The following is a 23,591-nucleotide window of genomic DNA, read 5'->3' on the forward strand; positions in this document are numbered from 1 at the left end:
TGAGGAGAAAGCAGGAACTAGATACGAGACGAGTGAGGTGAAGTATGAGGAGGAGGAAATAGGTAAAGAAAAATGAATGAATGAAATGAGGAAGAGTTATAAAATGGAAATCATGTTCTCGTAGGTTACAAGGACCAGTCACTGCCCCTGCAAGACAACATTATAATTTATCCTACAACACTAGTTGCAAGAGTTATGTTATTTGCTAGTCACCAACACCTCACATCTCTGGTGTTTCCTACAACCTTACATGAACATATCTTGGCAGTAATCACAACCTTCAGTTGGATACAACCAATACCGTCTAAGCTTTGCCTAGACTGTCAACAACAGTTATAAGAGATAAGCTTTGTCTGATAAACAATTGACTCGTATTACAATATAATGGGTAAATGGACGGTAGAAAGATAAACATACAGGAGGGAGAGGAAATTAAATAGAAGAATGGGAAGAGGGAGAAAGGTGGAAGAGCATGGAATACAGCACTAACAGTGACGAAGGATACAGTTGAAAGACTGATTTAAATAAAGGATGTTAAAAGCAGATAATGGGTATTTTTCCTTTTGAGCTAACGATAGGGCTCAAAAGAATGACGTCAAACTACGCAAGAAGCAGTGCAGAAGGTCTAGTGGAAAATATTTCTTTACAGAGCAGTTAATGACTGTAGAGAAATAAATTAGGAATTATGATCCAAAACCATTTATGATTTTAAAAGTATGTACAATATATAACAGAAGACAGGACACTAAGGGCATATCAGTTTCATTCTTGTAATAAACGCACAAAGACAATTACCACCGACACACACCTAAGTAAATACGTTGTCTACATGTAAAACAACAACAACAAAGACTACTGTAGCAGGCCTACTGTCCCTTGTTAGGAAGATTGTGTTCACGTCGACACACTTGTCTCTTGTTGCCTTATCTAGTTTTAAATTTACATTAAGTGTTTGCTTCAACGATGCTACTTGGCACTATATTCCGCTCATCTTCAACTACCGTCAAATTATATAGTAAAACATTGGTATGAGAATAGTTGTACATTGGTTAAATCACTTCATAAGTATGGGAAGGTCATGTTAGCTTTGCAAAAGGCAAAAAAAAAAAAAAAAGGGTGTTAAAAATAAGTGGTGTTTCATTTTTTACCAGCACTGTGAAAGCTGCAGACTGTAGTATTAAAGAGGATGGACACCCAGCTTAACTAACCCTTATTACAGTCAACACAACAACGAGTAAACTCTACATGTAACCATTATAAACAAACATATAACTATATTCAATACAGCGTAAAATAACGGGTCAACGCAACAAATTGTTTTATAGTGAAACATGTAGACAGGTGGACCAATAACATGAATGTTGCTTGTGTTGCGCTCTATCCCCGCAGGACCCGTCCTAATACTACATACACTAACTACATACAGGGAATGTGTATACCAAGAAGTGTATATATGTACATATACACTAAGAGGTGTATTTTTCTTAGTGTGTGCACACTGAGTTTACCTCACTCCGTGTTAATAATTAAATAATTCTTCAATTTACTGTATGTACAGGTAAACTACAAGCTTACTGAACCATCAACAGGAAGATACAGCACCATATAAACAGGTGCTCATTGTAACACATATTTGCCGAGTGTAGCCTTATATTAATTTAGACATTTTTTATTATGAAGCGAAATGTAATAATGAGAGTGAGAATGAAACTGTCACAGATCAACGTTGTATTTATAAACCTTAGCTGTTCTCTCTATAATACATAATATAAATTGTCTGCACCTGTTGACAAAGCCTAATATTACACTTCAAGAATATCAATATATCGTAGGCCTTACCTAGGCTACGATAAATAATTTTCTCAATGTCATGCGGTATTTAGCCTCTGATAAATATTCATATGCATGATTTATAACATTGTATACATCAATATGTCAGAATTTAATATACAAATATTGTTGTTATTCGTTATAAATATTATAGTAAAATGTTCACGTTAATACATGTCTATGGATCCAGGTATATTTTGTTAGGATTGTTGGTCTTTTACACTGTGTCTCACGATCATGCCAGGTAAGTATACCTTACAAACTTCTACTTAAATTCAATGTACACAACTTTATTTTATAGTGTGTTCCTTAATAGCTTTTATTCTTGTTATAGTTCCTATTTGAGTCCTGGTCTGAGACTGGCCTGGTCTGAGACTGGCCTGGTTTGAGACTGGCCTGGTTTGAGACTGGCCTGGTCTGAGACTGGCCTGGTTTGAGACTGGCCTGGTCTGAGACTGGCCTGGTCTGAGACTGGCCTGGTCTGCAGAAACGATGGTTCCTGTAATAAACAGACTGTATTTGTACACATTTCTCAGTATCAGCACTTAATGGAAGTTAAGTTCTCATGAGTCATGTGTGCAAGTATTATTATTATATTCACAGAAAAGCGATAGATCCGAACGGTCATGTGTCTGATCTCTCAGTGAAACCACTGAAACCAAATGGAGAAAGTCTAATGGATTCCTTGAATCCTCTTTGCCATCACAGGTGGCATCTATGATCCAATAATTGATGGCACTAGTTTAGTAAACTCGTCTGACATCAAGTTATGAGTCAAGGCATTTTTTAGCATTTATCACAGGCTTAAGAATAATTATCGTACATTAACCCAAGTGAAAAAGTGCAGGCATATCTAAGCTATATTAACCCGTTACCCAGGATGCCACAAATGCGCACACACGCCTGCCTACTAACCCCCAGTTACCATTGTTACCGCTAGTTCAAGAGGTATAGTATGTGTAAGGCGACATGACCCTCGTCTTACCTTGCCTCGTAGTTTCATGTTTGTAGTTTCTTTTGTTACAACATCTCCGAGATCAATGTGACTAGGAAACAACTCTAAGATATGCACGGTGAAATTAAGCAACGGAGTTGCTGGTTCTAGTTCCAAGGATCATGACCTCTGCAGTCCGATCCCACACCAGGCCTCATAAATTAGGAACACAACAGGAAACAGAACTATTAAGGAACATAAAGGAAATTAAATTTAGGTGTATACTGAAGCAGAATTTTATAAGATTTATTAGTCAACTTACGTACTCATGAAACAGAAAGAAAAGACAAGTAATCTTGTCGGAATTCAAAATATTTATGAGGGTCTAGCTACACTTGTGTGATATGACGGAAGGGCTTCCCTTTGTAACTCTTTCACACCCGTGATATATACCTGTGACCGGTCTCGAGAGTTTTCCTTAATCCCGCAGCCCAGCCCTGAACCAGGCTTATGTGGTGTTTGCCTGGCCAACCAGGCTGTTGTTGTGGTTGGTAAATCTTAAAACTTTCTACTTGTATTCATTAAACATACATCTTTACTTCCATATTTCTTCACAGTTTATATCCCTATATTTCCTATCCAATTTAGGCCTAGTGTAAGACCTGGCAGCAGATAATTCCTGGAATTATTAACAGGTATCACATAAGCTCAATATTAGTACACACTTGAAGCAGACGACGAACACCTTCTAGAGTGACATGGAAAAAATCAAAGCTAACAGATTTGTCAGTCCTTGATACAGCAATACAGTCAAATGAAAATATATTAACATTAATGCTTTAATTAACTGCCAACTTCCTCTATGACTTTAGTTCACAGAACAGAACAACATTAATGCAAGAATACTGCATGAAGCTTGAGCAAGTTGTACAACATTACGATACCAGATATTGATACTTCATTTTCACGTTATGTACAGCAATGCGAATCACCGCAAGCAGAGCTGCATATTGTGGGTCACCGGAGGATACAATAAAATGTGTTAACACCGAGCCTATGCGGGCGTGTATGTACGTATGCGTCAGGAGACACAAGATATAGAGCTCACTAGTTTGCACACGAGTTGCTCAAATGCGCCATGAGGGATGGGGAAGAAGTACAAGGTTAGCAACATATGGAATGCTAACCATTAACAAGGTCAGCAACATATGGAATACTAACCATTAACAAGGTCAGCAACATATGGAATACTAACCATTAACAAGGTCAGCAACATATGGAATACCAACCACTACCAAAGTCTCATTGTGCCTATCCTTAAGCCGCAACAACCCGATACATTTTGACTGATCTTCTTACCTAGCTTTGTAAAACATTTGAAAGAATGAAATTTAACAGACTATACTATAAACACATTAACTCTCGCCTCAACTCCATGGTTTTAGGAAAGAAAAAAAGTGTGCAGAACTGTATTACCATTTTTTACTCACTGCACAACCTTCACTACTTTTTCTTGATCCCAATTCTGCATCTGATATTACAAACAGAACTGTTATCCTGCATGAACTAGACAAACTGAATACTAGTGGTAACCTACTTACAGCTGCATGAGAGGTTATCTGCTAAATAGAGTATCTTCTGTAAAGTAAAAGGACACAAGTGCAACTAATGTGACATTTATTGTGGCAACGTTTCGCTCTCCAGGAGCTTTATCAAGCCATTACAAACATTACAAGCTCCTGGAGAGCGAAACGTTGCCACAATAAATGTCACATTAGTTGCACTTGTGTCCTTTTACTTTACATATTGTTGGTAATTCTACCAACTTTATCAGAGTATCTTCTGTTCTCTACGAAGGCTTTTGAAGCAAGGTTATAAAGAAATGTTCCTAGGTAGACATCAGAGTTCTCGTTCCATGCTATTTAATGTCCTGAGTAATACTCTCCTAAATGTTCTACCTACCTCATCTAAACTTATAGCTATAAGCTATATTGATGACATCATGATCTATACAATAGTGCACGAGTGTCGTTCTTAACAAGATTCAAGTAAATTTGTAATCATCGTATCTTTATCTACAACAAAGATACTGACAAGCAAATGACGCCCAACCCATCTGTTTGCACGAAGAAAAACCTCAGCTATGTTAAATCCCACAAATATCTTAGTGTAGACGTACACTTCAATAAATCCATCATACCACAACTAAATAAGAAATGTTAATATACTAAATCTCTCAAGGTGTTCCTTCCTACAAACTTAACTATGGTGCTAATGTAAGTATGGTGAGAATGATGTTAACAGCCTATATTAGAATTCTTAATTGATTACGCTCCGTCCATGTTAATACTAGCAAAGGAAAATTCTCTACGGCCCTTAGAGCTAAAATTATTTCTGGCTGTCCTAAAACTATCAAGGTTCTTATTATAAAGGAGCTTAGTGGTCTTAGTATCAGTGATAGGATTATTGAGATTAACGCTGGACTTGGTATTAAAATGTTAAGGAATCACAAATTTTACTAAATGTCTCGAGGTATACATAGATCTAAGTGGGTTGTGAAAACGTGCAATTATATTAACCTACACGAATTATATCGCTGTAGACAAGAGCATTTCACTCATTCGTGCAAGTAATGTTAATTTAATGTTACATATCAGAAAGCTCCTCCCAAGAAGCTCATCACTAGTAATCCCTTCCTTAAATCACTTGTAAAGACAACTGCTCAATAAGAAACTTCTCGCTTAACTGTCACTAATAAAATAGCACAAATTATAAACACTGATGGATCTAAGTAGCTGTCTACTGGCAGGGCTGTATCTGCTCTTGTCACCTTCCTAGATAAGAACGACAGCAATCATGTTGAGTTGGGCATAAGAACTAACTGGGCGTCTACAATGCTAAATGAGTTGCTTGCCATCCTAATGGCACTAAAGTTAACTTATGACACTGGGCTTGATTCTAATTATTACTGATTCTGTGTCATCACCGAAGGAGCCTAACTAATATAATGAATAACATGCTCAGTGGAAAAGCCAGATACAGATATTAAAAAATCTGACAAAAGGGAATTAATGTATAATTTTTTTTTTGGATTCCATCACACACTGAATAACTCGTTAATGATAAATTTAAGTTAGCCAAAGAAAGTACCCTGAAGGAAAATGTAGAATATAACGTTTGCTGTGTGTGTGTAGCATTAGGAATAATATTTGGAGACAAGTAAATAATGAAACTTAATGTCATAGGAATGCAGTCAGAAGCCTGAGTAGATTTATCATTCACTATGATAATATGAACGTAGATAAACATGTTTATGGAGCAACTTGCAATGTGAACAGACTGACTGATGTAGAAGCCAGGCTCAGGCTGGGTTACAAGTACCTCTGGCAGTTTGGCAGATGCACAGATGATCAAATTAAACGTAAAGTATGTGATCAGCCTTATGGTTACTTTCTTGAACACCATGTGCTTGAATGTCCACTTATTGAAGAATAGAGAGATTGCGGAATAATAACCTGTGATAGGTCAGGGTATCTTAATGAAAAATAAGATACTGGACGTATTAAGCAAATGTCCTAAATTTGCTTTTAACAGATAAGTCAATCGTAGATATAAATCCAGATGTACTCTAGTTAACGCTTTCGAAGCCTAGTTACTAGACCTTTTGTGTATCCATATGCTTTTGCGCTACCTCCCACAAGATGGATATGGGGTGAACAATAAACTACCCGCTTAGGTGGCAAAATCTAAATTTGACAAGGTCAACAACACATGGAATACCAACCACTAACAAGGTCAACAACACATGGAATACCAACCAGTAACAAGGTCAACAACACATGGAATACCAACCAGTAACAAGGTCAACAACACATGGAATACTAACCAGTAACAAGGTCAACAACACATGGAATACCAACCACTAACAAGGTCAACAACACATAGAATACCAACCACTAACAAGGTCAACAACACATAGAATACCAACCACTAACAAGGTCAACAACACACAGAATACCAACCACTAACAAGGTCAACAACACATGGAATACTAACCACTAACAAGGTCAACAACACATAGAATACCAACCACTAACAAGGTCAACAACACACAGAATACCAACCACTAACAAGGTCAACAACACACAGAATACCAACCACTAACAAGGTCAACAACACATGGAATACTAACCACTAACAAGGTCAACAACACATGGAATACTAACCACTAACAAGGTCAACAACACATAGAATACCAACCACTAACAAGGTCAACAACACACAGAATACCAACCACTAACAAGGTCAACAACACACAGAATACCAACCACTAACAAGGTCAACAACACATGGAATACTAACCACTAACAAGGTCAACAACACATGGAATACTAACCACTAACAAGGTCAACAACACATAGAATACCAACCACTAACAAGGTCAACAACACACAGAATACCAACCACTAACAAGGTCAACAACACATAGAATACCAACCACTAACAAGGTCAACAACACACAGAATACCAACCACTAACAAGGTCAACACATAGAATACCAACCACTAACAAGGTCAACAACACATGGAATACCAACCACTAACAAGGTCAACAACACATAGAATACCAACCACTAACAAGGTCAACAACACATGGAATACCAACCACTAACAAGGTCAACAACGTGTAATACCAACCACTAACAAGGTCAACAATACATGGAATACCAATTACTAACAAGGTTAACACATGGAATACCAACCGTTAACAAGGTTAACACATGGAATACTGACCACTAACAACGTCAACAACACATGGAATACCAACAACTAACGAGGTCAACATGATATGGAATACCATCCACTAACTAGGTCAGCAACACATGGAGTACCAACTAACAAGGTCAACATCACAATCTTAAACACTAACAAGTAACACATTAAATTAACAATTACTAACATGAATAAAACCTATAGCACAAATATAATATCAGTTAAAAATCCCATGAAATGTCAAAAGATTCTCCTAAAAGTTCCCCGAGGTTCGTACAGTTACCTCAGTAATTAAAAAAAAAAAAAAAAAAAAAAAACTGACGAAACGGCAATGCCTAAGAGCGGGCCAACTAGTTAAATACGTCTAATGATAACTCTGTTATCTTTAGACCTTGCCTACAGTGACCTGTAACACTACAGAAGGGAAGGACAAGAGAAAAAGGAAGTGGAGGAGGAACGAGGAAAGTCGATGGTGTACTAGGGTTAACAGCAGAATGTTCTAAGCGCACAAGAACTCCTTGGTTTTGCACATCTTTTCAATAATATCTTCTCCATACCTGGGACAGTCTTGACAAAAGTGTAACAAACAGTGATAATTAATAGTAGCAATTCTGTATGGAGATTCTGTATCAGTGTGTATACTTCCAGTTAGTAAACAGTCTTAATGTAAAGAGACCTTCAACTTCTCCTTTAAATCTGACCCATAAACTCCCCCCCCCCCTCACCATTTATTTATAAATACTACCGTAGAGTACCATGTTTCACTTTCTAGTTTATCTATAATCTGCTTAATCTGTATTATAGGTTATTCCAACGTATTGTATTTGGCCTGTGGGTAAAAAAAAAGCAGAATGGCCGATTGAGAGAAAATGTATTGAAAAATATACGGGGTGGACTTCTGAACTCTCATGAGTAATTAATAATAATTAGTAGTAAATTAGAATTGAGTCATTATATCCGACAAGAAGTCGTGAGGATCCCTCTTGCTGTCTGACACCATCATGTGACACGGACCTCCTCCTCCTCCTCCCCGATAAGTGTAGGTTGCAGCCCTACATGTGACATGCAGCTTCTCCTCCTTCCCGATAGATGTAGATATACCTTTGATACCTTTGAAGAATTTCGAGAGTATATCTACTCTCTAAGCCCGGCCATGGGCCAGGCTCGTCTGGTGCTCGCCTGGTCAACCAGGCTGTTGCTGCTGGAGGCCCGCTGCCCCACATATCCATCACAGCCTGGTTGATCTGGCACCTGGTGAAGATACTTGTTTAGTTTCCTCTTGAAGGCTTCAACACTTGTTCCAGCAGTGTTTCTGATATCTTCTGGTAAGATGTTGAAAAGTCTGGGACCCCGGATGTTGATACAGTGTTCCCTTATTGTCCCCACCGCACCCCTGCTCCTCACTGGGTTTATTTTACACTTCCTCCCATATCTCTCACTCCAGTATGTTGTTATGGCAGTGTGCAGATTTGGGACCAAGCACTCGAGTACCTTCCAGGTATATATTATCATGTACCTCTCTCTCCTCCGCTCCAATGAGTACATGTTCAAGACTTGCAGGCGTTCCCAGTAGTTTAGGTGCTTTACTAGCTCAATGTGAGCCGTAAACGATCTCTGTATTTGTTCCAGCTCCGATATTTCTCCTGCCCTGAACGGGGCCGTCAGCACTGATCAATATTCTAAGTGAGGGAGCACTAGCGATTTGAAGAGTGTCACCATCGGCATTGTTTCCCTTGTTTTGAAAGTTCTCAATACCCACCTTCCTGGCTGTCGTGATCTTTGTCTTGTTATGGTCTTTAAAAGAAAAATCCGCTGACAATTATTCCTAGGTCTTTTACGTGTTCCTTACGTTCTATTTGGTGACCATCTTGAATTTTGTATATAGTGCTCCTTTTGAGTTCTTCATTCTTTCCATACCTAAGCAGCTGGAACTTATCACCATTGAATGTCATGTTCTCCACTGCCCACTGGAAAACCCTGTTTATTTCTTCCTGTACTTTTTCAGTGTCCTCTACCGTACTGACTTTCATGCTTATTGTAGTGTCATCTGCAAATGATGATACAAAAGTGTGCCGGGTGTTTTTATCTATGTCTGCTATGAGGATGAGGAACAGCAGAGGTGCCAGGACAGTGCCTTGAGGCACTGAGCTTTTGACCTCGCTGATGCTGGATCTTGCCCTGTTCACTACTAATTTTTGTGCTGTGTGTTAAGAAACCGAAAATCCATCTGCCTACCTTCCCCGTAATGCCCATGGTCTTCATTTTGTGCGCTATCACTCCATGATCGCATTTGTCAAACGCCTTTGCAAAATCTGTGTAAATCACATCTGCGTTTTGGTAGTCTTCCAACACCTCCGTAATTCTGTCATAATAGTTCAGCAGCTGTGACAGACATGATCGTCCTGCTCTAAAATCATGCTGGTTCGAGTTATGTTGGTTGTGCTGCTCCATGAAATTTGTAACCTGCCGTCTCATCACTCTTTCGAAGGTTGTGGTCCTGCATGTGACATGTACCTCCTTCCCGATAAGTGTAGGTTGTGGTCCTGCAGGTGACATGTACCTCATTCCCGATAAGTGTAGGTTGTGGTCCTGCAGGTGACATGTACCTCCTTCCCGATAAGTGTAGGTTGTGGTCCTGCAGGTGACATGTACCTCATTCCCGATAAGTGTAGGTTGTGGTCCTGCAGGTGACATGTACCTCCTTCCCGATAAGTGTAGGTTGTGGTCCTGCATGTGACATGTACCTCCTTCCCGATAAGTGTAGGTTGTGGTCCTGCATGTGACATGTACCTCCTTCCCGATAAGTGTAGGTTGTGGTCCTGCATGTGACATGTACCTCCTTCCCGATAAGTGTAGGTTGTGGTCCTGCATGTGACATGTACCTCCTTCCCGATAAGTGTAGGTTGTGGTCCTGCATGTGACATGTACCTCCTTCCCGATAAGTGTAGGTTGTGGTCCTGCATGTGACATGTACCTCCTTCCCGATAAGTGTAGGTTGTGGTCCTGCATGTGACATGTACCTCCTTCCCGATAAGTGTAGGTTGTGGTCCTGCATGTGACATGTACCTCCTTCCCGATAAGTGTAGGCCGTGGCCCTGCATGTGACATGCAGCTTCTCCTCTTTACTGATGCGTGCAATTTGTAGCCCTGTATGTGGTCTGCAACTCCTTCCTGACACGGGTATTTGTATTCCTGTATGTGACAAACAACTTCCTAATAGTATATGCAGTCCTTCCTTCCCTATACGTAGCTTCCTTACACATTTCTTCCGATATCTGCAAGATACATGGTGTATATGTGATACTTCACAGTGGACCGCCACTATGCTAGATTTTTCACCCCTGACAGGTTTCTTTCAGTATATAGTAGATAGGCACAAAAAAACAAGTCCAATAGATCATACCTAATGGTATATACCTTTGATGAGTTTCAAGAGTTTCTACTCGAGCACACTGCAAGATCTCTCAGTGCACACTACTTTGCTGAGTACAGTATACTGAGTAGATATATTGCTGGAATTAGTAGTAGTTGATAGTCGTTAGCCGTATACTGTATACAGTTTACGAATTAGTGTCAGCATTACCAAAGGTTTTGCCAACTGGAAGCTGTCTTGTCTTGATTCTGTGTTACTGTCTTAGGTACCTCGATAACAATTCAATTTATAACAGTTAGGTATCATGATACAGACAGGTCCGGGAAAAGAACGCTTTAGCCATTTTAATAGGAAACGTTTCGGTCCTGGGATCATATTCAATCTAAGTTTTCAATTACTACTTGTGTGTCTATCATCAACTCGTCGGTAATCCCATACCACCTAGTGATGCAGTCACTGGCATTCAACACCAATCTTGGTTTAGGTAGTTTGGTTTTCCTTGTGGCAGTTAACTACTTCACTAAGTTGGTTCAGTCAAAGTAGGATTCTGGTGATATGCTCTTGACCCAAGGAACTGAACCTGCTTTTTCTTTCTATGGAACCTTCCCGTTCCCCCAGATACTGTCTCCCCCCTTACTACGGATTTAACGTTTCCCCGTGAATGTAATAATAATAATTTAGCTATTATAGAATAGATATTGGAGGTGTGTGTGTCATTCAGCAGGCGGGTCCAGACTTCAAGTGCACAGGTTCACGGTTACTTCTATAATATCTATGTTTGCTGTACGTGCAATAAATCTTAAATTTATTTAATTTTGGCGCTTTGGGTTAATTTTATAAGATATATCGAGATATTTTTGCCTCTTATACTTTGTTCATGTTTGTTAATGCAACCTGAAATTATTATTTTGAATAATTTTATCACTTGATTATAAATTTATGCGTGCAAATATTTTTGCTTTCTTTTAGCAACATACGCCCTTACAGCGCGGGGAAGAAGGGCGAGGACAAGGAAGACGGTGGATGAATTAATATATGTGTATTAAAAAAAGGCTAAACCCGTATGAGTCATACAGAGTAAGGGTGAAGAGGATGAAATAAGAGAGTTGCAGAGAGAATGTAAAGAGATCTAGGATGATCGAGAAGCGGGGGAGAGAAGGGGAAGAGAAAAAAGAGCCTTAGGGTGGAAAAGGGATGGAGAGTGAGAAGAGATAAGCAGACGGGATGGAGACAGAGTGAGGGAGGATCAGAGGAGAGCAGGAAAAAGGAAGAGAGAGCAGAAGTGGAACAAATGAGAAGAGGAAGAGAAACAGAGGAATAAAGAAAATCTAGATAAAGCAGAGGAGAGGGCATCGTGACGAGCAGAATGAGAGGACATGGGGACGAGCAGAGAGGACATGGGGACGAGCAGAGAGGACATGGGGGCAAGCAAAGGACATGGGGACGAGCAGAATGAGAGGACATGGGGACGAGTAGAGAGGACATGGGGACGAGCAGAGAGGACATGGGGGCAAGCAAAGGACATGGGGACGAGCAGAGTGAGTGGACATGGGGACGAGCAGAGAAGACATGGGGACGAGCAGAGAGGACATGGGGGCAAGCAAAGGACATGGGGACGAGCAGAGTGAGTGGACATGGGGACGAGCAGAGAAGACATGGGGATGAGCAGAGTGAGAGGACATGGGGACGAGCAGAGAGGACATGGGGGCAAGCAAAGGACATGGGGACGAGCAGAGTGAGTGGACATGGGGACGAGCAGAGAGGACATGGGGACGAGCAGAGAGGACATGGGGGCAAGCAAAGGACATGGGGACGAGCAGAGTGAGTGGACATGGGGATGAGCAGAGAAGACATGGGGATGAGCAGAGTGAGAGGACATGGGGACGAGCAGAGTGAGAGGACATGGGGACGAGCAGTGAGAGGACATGGGGACGAGCAGAGTAAGAGGACATGGGGACGAGCAGAGTGAGAGGACATGGGGACGAGCAGAGTGAGAGGACATGGGGACGAGCAGAGTGAGAGGACATGGGGACGGGCAGAGGAGAGGACATGAGGACGAGCAGAGGAGAGGACATGGGGACGAGCAGAGGAGAGGACATGGGGACGAACAGAGTGAGAGAACATGGGGAAGAGCAGAGGATAGGACATGGGAACGAGCAGAGTGAGAGGACATGGGGAAGAGCAGTGGAGAGGACATGGGGACGAGCAGAGTGAGAGGACATAGGGACGACCAGAGGAGAGGACATGGGGACGAGCAGAGGAGAGGACATGGGGACGAGCAGAGGAGAGGACATGGGGACGAGCAGAGTGAGAGGACATAGGGACGACCAGAGGAGAGGACATGGGGACGAGCAGAGGAGAGGACATGGGGACGAGCAGAGGAGAGGACATGGGGACGAGCAGAGTGAGAGGACATGGGGACGAACAGAGTGAGAAGACATGGGGACGAGCAGTGAGAGAACATGCGGACAAGCAGAGAGGAGAGGAGAGGTCATGGGGACGAGCAGAGGAGAGGACATGGGGACGAGCAGAGGAGAGGTCATGGGGACGAGCAGAGTGAGAGGACATGGGGACGAGCAGAGAGGGAACAACATGGCAAGGAACAGAGAGGGAACAACATGGAGAGGAGCATAGGAGAGGGGGCAACATGGGGAGGAGCAGAGGAGAGGGGGCAACATGGGGAGGGGCAGAGGAGAGGGGGCAACATGGGGAGGAGCAGAGGAGTGGGGGCAACATGGGAAAGAATAGAGGAGAGGACATGGGGAAAAGGATCTCAATGGAAATAAGTCACTATATGACTTTTTTGCGTTATCCTTGGTTCTCTACACATATGCTGCTATGTATTATAATCTATGTAACTGTATTTGTGTATACCAGAATAAACTTACTAAGAGCAGAGAGAATAGAGGAGCAGAGGAAGAGAGCCAAAGATAGCATAGAGAGAAGCAAAGGAGAGGAGGCACAGAGAGAAGTAGAGGCAAATGAGAGGAGGCAGGGAAGGATGGAGGGCAGACGTACCTTGAAGACGTCTCTCTGGTCACCTTCATCTTGTGGCGTAGGGCCGTCCAAGTGTGTAGCAGATTCCTCCAGAGCGCCTCCACTTTGACGTGTCCGCCTCGCCCACACTGCTGCTGCTGCTGCCGCTGATGCTGCTGGTGGTAGCCTTCCTGCCCCGCGGGGACACCACTACCACACTCTTCCTCACACCCACCCTGACGCACTCGACGTAGTCTCTGCAACACACTCCTCAGTCTCGTTGGGCCCCCCCCACACACACACACTTCCCAGCTGCACCGGCCCTAGCTCCTTCTAGATGGGCCCACGCACCCCTACACCCTGGACTGCTGCTACACTCAGCCTGTAGTCAACTGACACAGGGATCCTTGTCAATGCTGCTGCTGCTGCTGCTGCTGTTGTTACTGCTGCCCAGCTCGCATCCACCCGATGACAACTGTCCCACACTCATTGAGCTCCTCAGGTCGCACCTAGTGATAATTACTTATATTGCTCGAAGTTCGTAAGGATTTTCTCTCTCCTGTATTGTTGATCGCTAAGAGGAGGCGGGCGGCGTCTAGACACGTCGAGCACCAGGAGAGAGGATGTGTTAAGGATAATGTGAAGGTGAGGTCAGTGAGTAGGGATGGTAGAATGTAGGTAGGCGGCAGGAGGTAGGAGAGGGTAGGTGTAGCAGCAGTAAAGCAGCAGATACAACAGCCACAGGAGGGACGCACATACACAGTGCTGCCAGGGTCCAACACAGCCACGCACGCTCCAGCCGCTGCGGCCCCGCGTTCCCTGACTAGACTAAAGGCAACTGTCCGTCACTCCTTCCTGCTGCTGCTGCTGCTGTAGCGCTGCCGCCGCCGTTGCTGCTGCTGCTGCTTACCCTTACCACCACTAACCCATACATCTTTCTCCAACCCTTCCCACCTGCACTACCGCACTGTTTCAATGTTCAACAAATACTATTTAACAGCCAACACAAAATACAAAATAGCAAACTTGTGGAGCATCCAGTGATATGTGGCAACTCTCGGCCGATCCCTGGGAGAAGGGAGGGTAAGGGGAGAGGGAGTGGGTAGGGGAAGAGAAGTGGGACGGGGAAAGGGGGAGAGGAGAGGGAGGGAAGAGGAGGAGTGGATATGGAAGGGTGGGAGAGAGGAAGAGGGGTGGTGGAGGCGGGGAAAAGAGGGTCCCGGCAAAGGGAGGCAGAGAGGGTGGGATTAAAGAGGGGGTGAAGGTCGCAGTCACCTCAATGAATGCACACACACACACACACACACACACACACACACACACACACACACACACACACACACACACACACACACACACACACACACACACATACACGCGCGCGCGCGCACATACACGCACATACACGCACGCACGCACACACGCGCGCGCGCGCGCACACACACACACACACACACACAACGTACAAGACAAGCAAATACCCCCCCCTCCCCAAACTCTTCTTCCTACCTGGTACCTCTGCATAACCACACCATACACACACCTTTATAAACATTCATTCACAACTCAAAAAAAAAAGTATTGAATTAGCCACATTTTGGCCATGAGCGCCAGGGCTAAAATCAATAGGGAGGAACGCGGCAGAACGCGTCCATACACCCACCCCAAAAACAACGCCCTCACTGCTCCATATACAGCCTCAAACTCGGGACAACAAACACAACCACAGGCAAAGGGCAATGCTTAGGCGAGGACTTTTTACAAAGCCAATACAAAACAACAACAGATATACCAAATATATCACAATATGTAGGTCTACCTGGAGGGTGTTCCGGGGGTCAACGCCCCCGCGGCCAGGTTCTCGACCAGACTTCCTGGTGGATCAAGGAATGATCACCCAGGCTGTTACTGCTGGCAGCAAGCAATCGAATGTACGAACCACAGCTCGGCTGATCGGGCAATGACTTTAGGTATCTGTCCAGTTCCCTCGTGAAGACAGCCAGGGGTCGATAGGCGATTTTTCAGATGTGTGATCGGCTGTTAAACAGTCTTGGATCCCGGGCACTAATTGTGTTTTCTCAGTGTACTAATGGAACCCCTGCTTTTCATTTGGGGAGGGAGGGCTGCACTGTCTGCCGAGTCTTTTGCCCAGCCCCTTTACGATTTTCCAGGTGTAGATTATTATGCATCTTTCTCGCCTGTGTTCCAGGGAGTACAAGTCAAGGGACTTCAAATGTTCCCAGTAATTAAGGTGCTTGACTGAACTTATACGTGTAGTGAAGGTTCTTCACATTGTTTAGATTTGCAATTTCGTCTGCCTTGAATGGGGCTATGTACAGCAGAATTCCAGCATAGAAAGAACAAATGACTTAAAGAGAATCATCACTGGCATGGCATCCCTTGTTCTGAACACTCATTATCTATCTTATCATTTTCCTAGCAGATGTGATCATAACATTGTTGTGATCCTCTGACACTGACACTCCCAATTTCTTTCACATTAGTTTTTTTTGCTATATTGTGCGGTTAGAATTTGTTGTATATTCCATTCTCGCGATTATTTCCTTAAGTTTTCCAAAACGGAGTAACTGAAATTTGTCCTCATTGAACACCATACTGTTTTCCGGGGCCTATCGGTAAACTTGGTTTATATCCGCTTGGAGATTTACCGTGTCTTCTATGGATGACACTACCTGCTACCTGGAGGGCATTCCGGGGATCAACGTCCCCGCGGCTCGGCCCATGACCAGGCTTCCTGGTGGATCAATCTTATCAACGAGGCTGTTACTGCTGGCTGCACGTAGTCCAACGTACGAACCACAGCCCGGCTGATCCGGCACTGACCAGCTACTTCTTGAAAACAACCAGGGGTCTATTGGTAATTTTCCTTATGGCTGGTGGGAGGCTGTTGAACAGTCTTGGGCCCCGGACACTTGTTGTCTTTTCTCTTAGTGTACCAGTGGCGCACCTACTTTTCACTAGGGGTATACTGCATCGCCTGCCACGTCTTTTCCTTTCGTAGGGAGTGATTTCTGTGTGCAGATTAGGGATCAGTCCCTCCATGATTTTCCAGGTGTAGATTATGATGCATTTCTCTCGCCTGCGATCCAGTGAGTACATGTCAAGTGCTTCCAGGCGTTCCCATTAGTTAAGGTGTTTGATGGAACTTATATGTGCAGTAAAGGTTCTATGTACAGGATCATCAATGGTTTGACATTTCGTCTTGAATGTTCTTATTATCCATCCTATCAGTTTCCTAGCAGATGTGATAGTGGCATTGTTGTGATCCTTGAAGTTGAGATCTTCGGACATTACCACACCCAGGTCTTTCACATTACTTTTTCGCTCAATAGGGTGATTAGAGTTTGTAGTATACTCAATTCTAGCTATTATTTCCTCCAGTTTTCCATAACAGAGTAGTTGGAATTTGTCTTCATTGAACATCATATTGTTTTCTGTTGCCCATTGGAAAACTTGGTTTATATCTTCTTGGAGCTTTACCGTGTCCTCAATGGATGACACTCTCATGCAGATCCTAGTATCGTCTTCAAAGGATGATACGGTGCTATGGTTTACATCTCTGTCTATGCCTGATATGAGGGGCGAGTACTGTGCCTTGTGGAACAGAGCTTTTCACTATGGCAGCTTCCAATTTAACTGTTTACTACTACTATTTGTGTTCGATTGGTTAGAAAGTTGAAGATCCATCTGCCTACTTTGCCAGTTATTCCTTTAGCAAGCATTTTGTGTGCTATTATACCATGATCGCACTTGTCAAAGGCTTTTGCAAAGTCTGTGTATACTACATCTGCATTCTATTTGTTTTCCAGTGTATCCAAGCCCATATCATAGTGGCATATACTGACAAAGTTTCGAGGCTCCTTCACGAAAAATTCATTCGGATTGATGATCTTGAGTCTGATTAATAGCTCACTAAACACATAGTAACACTGAGACTTCAGTATCTTACTCATTTCTTTGCTGTCGTCTGTGTAAGTCTCATCTTGTTTCAGCAAGGGTCCGATAATGAATGTGATATTTGCCTTTTTTGGTATATGAAAAGAAATATTTTGGATTTCTTTCAATTTCATTAATGGCTTTTAGCTCCTTTCTCTCCTGGAACCTGTATGAAACATTGAATAATTTAAAGTGAGTTTAATATTGTCTACTTCCCTAGTCAGGGCTTCCTGGAGTCTACCTGGAGAGCATTCCGGGGATCAACGTCCCCGCGGCCCGGTCCGCGACCAGGCCTCCCGGTGGATCAGGGCCTGATCAACGAGGCTGTTACTGCTGGCCGCACGCAATCCAACGTACGAACCACAGCCCGGCTGATCCGGCACCGTCCTTAGGTATCTGTCCAGCTCCCTCTTGAAGACAACCAGGGATCTACCGGTAATACACATTTTTGCTGGTGGGAGGCTGTTGAACAGTCTTGGGCCCCGGACACTTATTGCGTTTTCTCTTAGTGTACCAGTGACGTCCCTACTTTTCACTGGGGGTATGTTGCATCGCCTGCCAAGTCTTTTATTTTCTTATTGAATTAATTTCTGTGTGCATATTAGGGACCAGTCCCTCCAGAATCTTTCAGGTGTAGATTATGATATATTTCTCGCCTGCGCTCCAGTGAGTACAAGTCAAGTGCTTCCAGGTGCTCCCAGTAGTTAAGGTGTTTGATGGAACTTATACGTGCAGTAAAGGTTCTCTGTACATTCTCTAGTTCTGTAATTTCACCTGCTTTGAATGGAGATGTTAATGTACAGTAGTATTCCAGCCTAGAGAGAATAAGTGATTTAAAAAGGATCATCACTGGCTTAGCATCTCTTGTCTTGAATGTTCTCATTATCCATCCTATCAGTTTATGTTTTTATGTTCAAGTTTCCCTACAAATTCATATATGAAGCATGACCTTTCAATAAGGAATGAATGAAATAAGATAAATATATGCTCATGAGTGAACTTAAGAAAGGTGGATGTAACTATAACCTCTCAGGTACAGCTATCTGGCCTAAGAGACCTCTGGGAAGGTGGTGACCTGAACTTCCTCAGGAGAAGGTAGAGTTACCTGGACTCCCTTGGGGCAAGGGGCGGCGAGGGAGGCAGCAGCGGAGGTGGGCCTAGCTCCCTAGAGAGGAAGTCACTGAGGGAGGAGTCCTATACACTTTTTATCACTATTTCCCTTATGCACAATGGGAGGATGTTGAGTCGTGGTCCCTTTACACTCATCGAGTTCTCTCTCAGTTTACCTAGCGCACCCCTGCTTTTCATAGGAGGAATCTCGCAGCATCTCTAAAGCCTGGTGCTTTCATATGGAATAATTTCATTGTGTAGGTTAGGGCCAAACCCTCCACAATCTTGAACTGTACTCTCGGGAGTACAGTAATTTAGAAGCTTGACTGAGGTTATACTAGCTGTGAAGGGTCTCTGTACTTGCTCTAGTTCTGTAAATCTGCTTGCCTTGTACACAGTACACAACAGTATTTCAAGTCAAGAAGGCAAGTGACCTGAAAAGCATCATCATTAACTTGACATCTCTTGTCTTTAAAGTTCTAGTTATCCAACTTAATCTTCTTTCAGTTATGCTTCTTGATCAGATAAATTCTCAGGCTATATACAGAAAATAAAGTTCGGAGGAAGAAAAAAAATTCGACCACCCGGGAATACCGAATGTCACTGTAGACTTACTTAGTGTCAGTACTGGATTGTGTGAACTTGTGTTCTGAACATACAAAAAAATCAAGATCTTAATAGTGTACAACACATATAATGTAAACAAACAACAAAACACACACACACACACACACACACAAACACACACACACAAACACACAAACACACACAAACACACACACAAACACACAAACACACACAAACACACACACACACACACAAACACACAAACACACACAAACACACACACACACAAACACACACACACACAAACACACACACACACACACACACACACACACACACAAACACACACACAAACACACACAAACACACACACACACACACACACAAACACACACACACACACACACAAACACACACACACACACACACACAAACACACACAAACACACACACACACACAAACACACACACAAACACACACACACACACACACAAACACACACACACACACACGCGCGCGCGCACACACACACACACACAAACACACACACACACACACACAAACACAAACACACAAACACACACACACACACACACACACACACACACACACACACACACACACACACTGCATTTCACAGTTTGTCCATACCACACAGATGCATCAAAACTGCCACAACGTGCTCCACAGCTACTATGACAGTGTTTTGATGCATATCCGAAGGGTATGAACAAACTGTGACGTACAATACATGTCCTGTACACTACATCAAACTGACTATTTTTGAGTGTTAGCTTTTGTTTATATTTGGTATATTAGACTAATTCTGCAAAGTCTGGTGCAATCTCTTAGTGTGCAGAAACACTCTCTCCCCATGTATCGTGGAATCTATCGAATGTATTCTAGGATTGAATGAACTTGGTCTCTGATGTGTCTTATTGTTTACCACCAGTATTTTGAGGACCATCTTCCACTTCAAGTGACTAGATGGTATCTGAACACCCCTCCCACACACACCACGCACTGTGTTGACCACGGGTCGTATGGGAGTGAGCTACACACTTCCATACTAAAGCATGTCTTAAGAGTTTTGACTCTGGTTCCATTTCAATACTTCGTCCCGTGTTGGACTGACAATATTATCAGGAATTATTTCTTATGCAGACTGTATATACAGAATATTTGTGCAAAAATGTGTTGACCAGTAAAGAAAGGCGCATTTTAAGAGAGGTCTGCCAAAGTTGTGGTATCAGCCAATTGATAGTATCGGTATTGGTGGGTATAGGCTATTTGATGGTAAAGATTTCAATGCTTATCGGATAATTTTGATGTTATCAGTATGGGCCTAAAACTATAGTATCGGCAAAAAGTTTGATATCATCGTATTCCTAGATTTTACACTTTGTTTTATCGATTCCCTAGACTGGTGACCAGAATTAAGATTTTCCGTTTATAACTGTCCCTGCTTTGGAAGCAGAGGCAAAATATGTCTCATACAGGGACCTTTATGGGTAACCATAAGTTAGACGGAGACCTCTACGGTTTTATCGTTAACCATTTTCTTTGTAAGTAGCTCTTGAAAGAGTGCTAAGAAGCAGGATTGCAAATCACCTGGATTCCCAAAATCTGCACAATCCAGGGCAACATGGGTTCAGGGCAGGTCGCTCCTGCCTCTCACAACTACTGGATCACTATGACATGGCCTTGGATGCACAGGAAGAAAATCAGAATGCAGATGTAATATACACAGACTTTGCAAAAGCATTTGACAAATGCGATCATGGCGTAATAGCCCATAAAATACGTGCTAAAGGAATAACTGGGAAAGTGGGGAGATGGATCTTCAACTTCCTAACAAATCGAACACAAAGAGTAGTTGTCAATAGAGTTAAATCGGAGGCTGCCATAGTGAAGAGCTCTGTTCTACAAGGCACAGTACTCGCCCCCATCTTATTCCTTATCCTCATATCAGACAGACAGAGATATACACCACAGCACCGTATCATCCTTTGCGGATGATACTAGGATCTGCATGAGGCTGTCATCTGCTGAGGACGCGGTTAACCTCCAAGAAGATATAAACAAAGTTTTCCAGTGGGCAACGGTAAACAATATGATGTTCAATGAGGACAAATTCTAACTACTCCGTTATGGAAAACTGGAGGAGATAATAACTAGAACAGAGTATACTACTGACTCCGGCCATACAATAGAGCGGAAAAATAATGTAAGGGACCTGGGAGTAGTAATGTCTGAGGATCTCACTTTCAAGGATCACAACAGTGCCACGATCGCACGTGCAAAGAAAATAATAGGATGGATAATGAGAACTTTCAAAACGAGAGATGCCAAGCCAATGATGATCCTTTTCAAATCACTTGTTCTCTCTAGGCTGGAATACTGCTGTACATTAACATCTCCATTCAAAGCAGGTGAAATCGCAGATCTAGAGAGTGTACAGAGATCCTTTACTGCACGTATAAGTTCTGTCAAGCACCTTAACTACTGGGAACGCTTAGAAGCACTTGACTTGTACTCGTTGGAACGCAGGAGGGAGAGATATGTCATAATCTACACTTGAAAAATCTTGGAAGGAATGGTCCCAAATCTGCACACAGAAATCACTCCCTATGAAAGTAAAAGACTGGGCAGGCGATGCAAAATGCCCCCAATAAAAAGTAGGGGCGCCATTGGTACACTAAGGGAAAACACCATAAGTGTCCGGGGCCCAAGACTGTTCAACAGCCTCCCATCAAGCATTAGGGGAATTGCCAATAAACCCCTGGCTGCCTTCAAGAGAGAGCTGGACAGATACCTAAAGTCAGTGCCGGATCAGCCGGGCTGTGGCTCGTACGTTGGACTGCGTGCGGCCAGCAGTAACAGCCTAGTTGATCAGGCCCTGATCCATCGGGAGGCCTGGTCTTGGACCGGGCCGCGGGGGCGTTGATCCCCGGAATAACCTCCAGGTATGACCTGAACAAAAGTGCCAAACATGTTAGCTCAAGGAAATGCTTCAGCAATATTACAAAAATAAAGGTAAGCAGACATACTTGAATAAAACTGTAAACTGTTTACTTACCTATTTACACGAGGAAAAAGAAGGGAAAAGTTCAACTAAAGTTTAATTCGAGAGTGTCTTGATGATCATAGTCCCTGCATCCCGGCACCGTGAATCAGTGAGGCTTCAGGTACCCGCTGCATGCACAACAAAGCAAGCAACAGCCTGGCTGATGAAGTTTATGGAGATGACGAGACAAGGAAACTTGAGGGTTATGAAGGTTTTTGTAACTTGGGAATATACTATGAGAGAGGTAAGAAGATGGTGTATATCACCAATGTTTCAATGTTAACCTTCTGTTTCTTTATGGTATCATTGTTTTCACACTCAACTTCTAGTTAACGGCGTGATCATTCAGCTTGTTGGTACCTCTGATGTACCTCTGACGAGTTACCAGAGTTCTTCTACTCCCGGAGCCCCCCCATATGACGCCCATGCTGCTGCTGCTGCTGTTGCTTGCCTGGTCAACCAGGCTGTTGCTGCTGCCTGCCTGGTCAACCAGGCTGTTGCTGCTGCCTGCCTGGTCAACCAGGCTGTTGCTGCATCTTTGGTCAACCAGGCTGTTGCTTGAAATACCCAAGTAACGTAGCCTATTACTTGTAAAAGCAAGCAGGAAGCGTAGTTAATGGTTGCTTGCACTCTAACTATTATAGAAAAGAAAAAGAAGGGTGTAGAGGGGACACAGGACGCACAATATACTCCTAGTACTAGACACTGCACACAACAACAGTCAGTTTGAGACATGATACACACAACAACAGTCAGTTTGAGACATGATACACACAGTAACAGTCAGTTTGAGACATGATACACACAACAGTCAATTTGAGACATGATACACACCGTAACAGTCAGTTTGAGACATGATACACACAACAACAGTCAGTTTGAGACATGATAAACACAATAACAGTCAGTTTGAGACATGATACACACAATAACAGTCAATTTGAGACATGACACACACCGTAACAGTCAGTTTGAGACATGAGACACACAATAACAGTCAGTTT

At 43.0% G+C, this 23,591-nt stretch overlaps 1 protein-coding gene across 5 annotated transcripts in view; it reads right to left on the reverse strand.

Moving 5' to 3' along the window:
- Positions 1-23,591, reverse strand: part of gus (splA/ryanodine receptor domain and SOCS box containing gustavus) — an 843,229-nt gene that overhangs the window by 765,248 nt on the left and 54,390 nt on the right. Inside the window, exon 2 of one of the 5 annotated variants that reach the window (XM_070087992.1) lies at positions 13,928-14,480. The exons of 2 other annotated variants lie outside the window; for them this stretch is intronic. In XM_070087992.1, the coding sequence (XP_069944093.1) occupies positions 13,928-13,956 (29 nt within the window). In that variant the 5' untranslated portion in view covers positions 13,957-14,480. Of the gene's footprint in view, positions 1-13,927; positions 14,720-23,591 lie in introns of those variants that run through there. 2 more of the 5 variants (XM_053772377.2, XM_053772379.2) reach the window with 2 other exon arrangements.

This window comes from Cherax quadricarinatus, chromosome 23 (assembly GCF_038502225.1).
Source record: "Cherax quadricarinatus isolate ZL_2023a chromosome 23, ASM3850222v1, whole genome shotgun sequence".
NCBI classification, from domain to species: Eukaryota; Metazoa; Arthropoda; class Malacostraca; order Decapoda; family Parastacidae; genus Cherax; species Cherax quadricarinatus.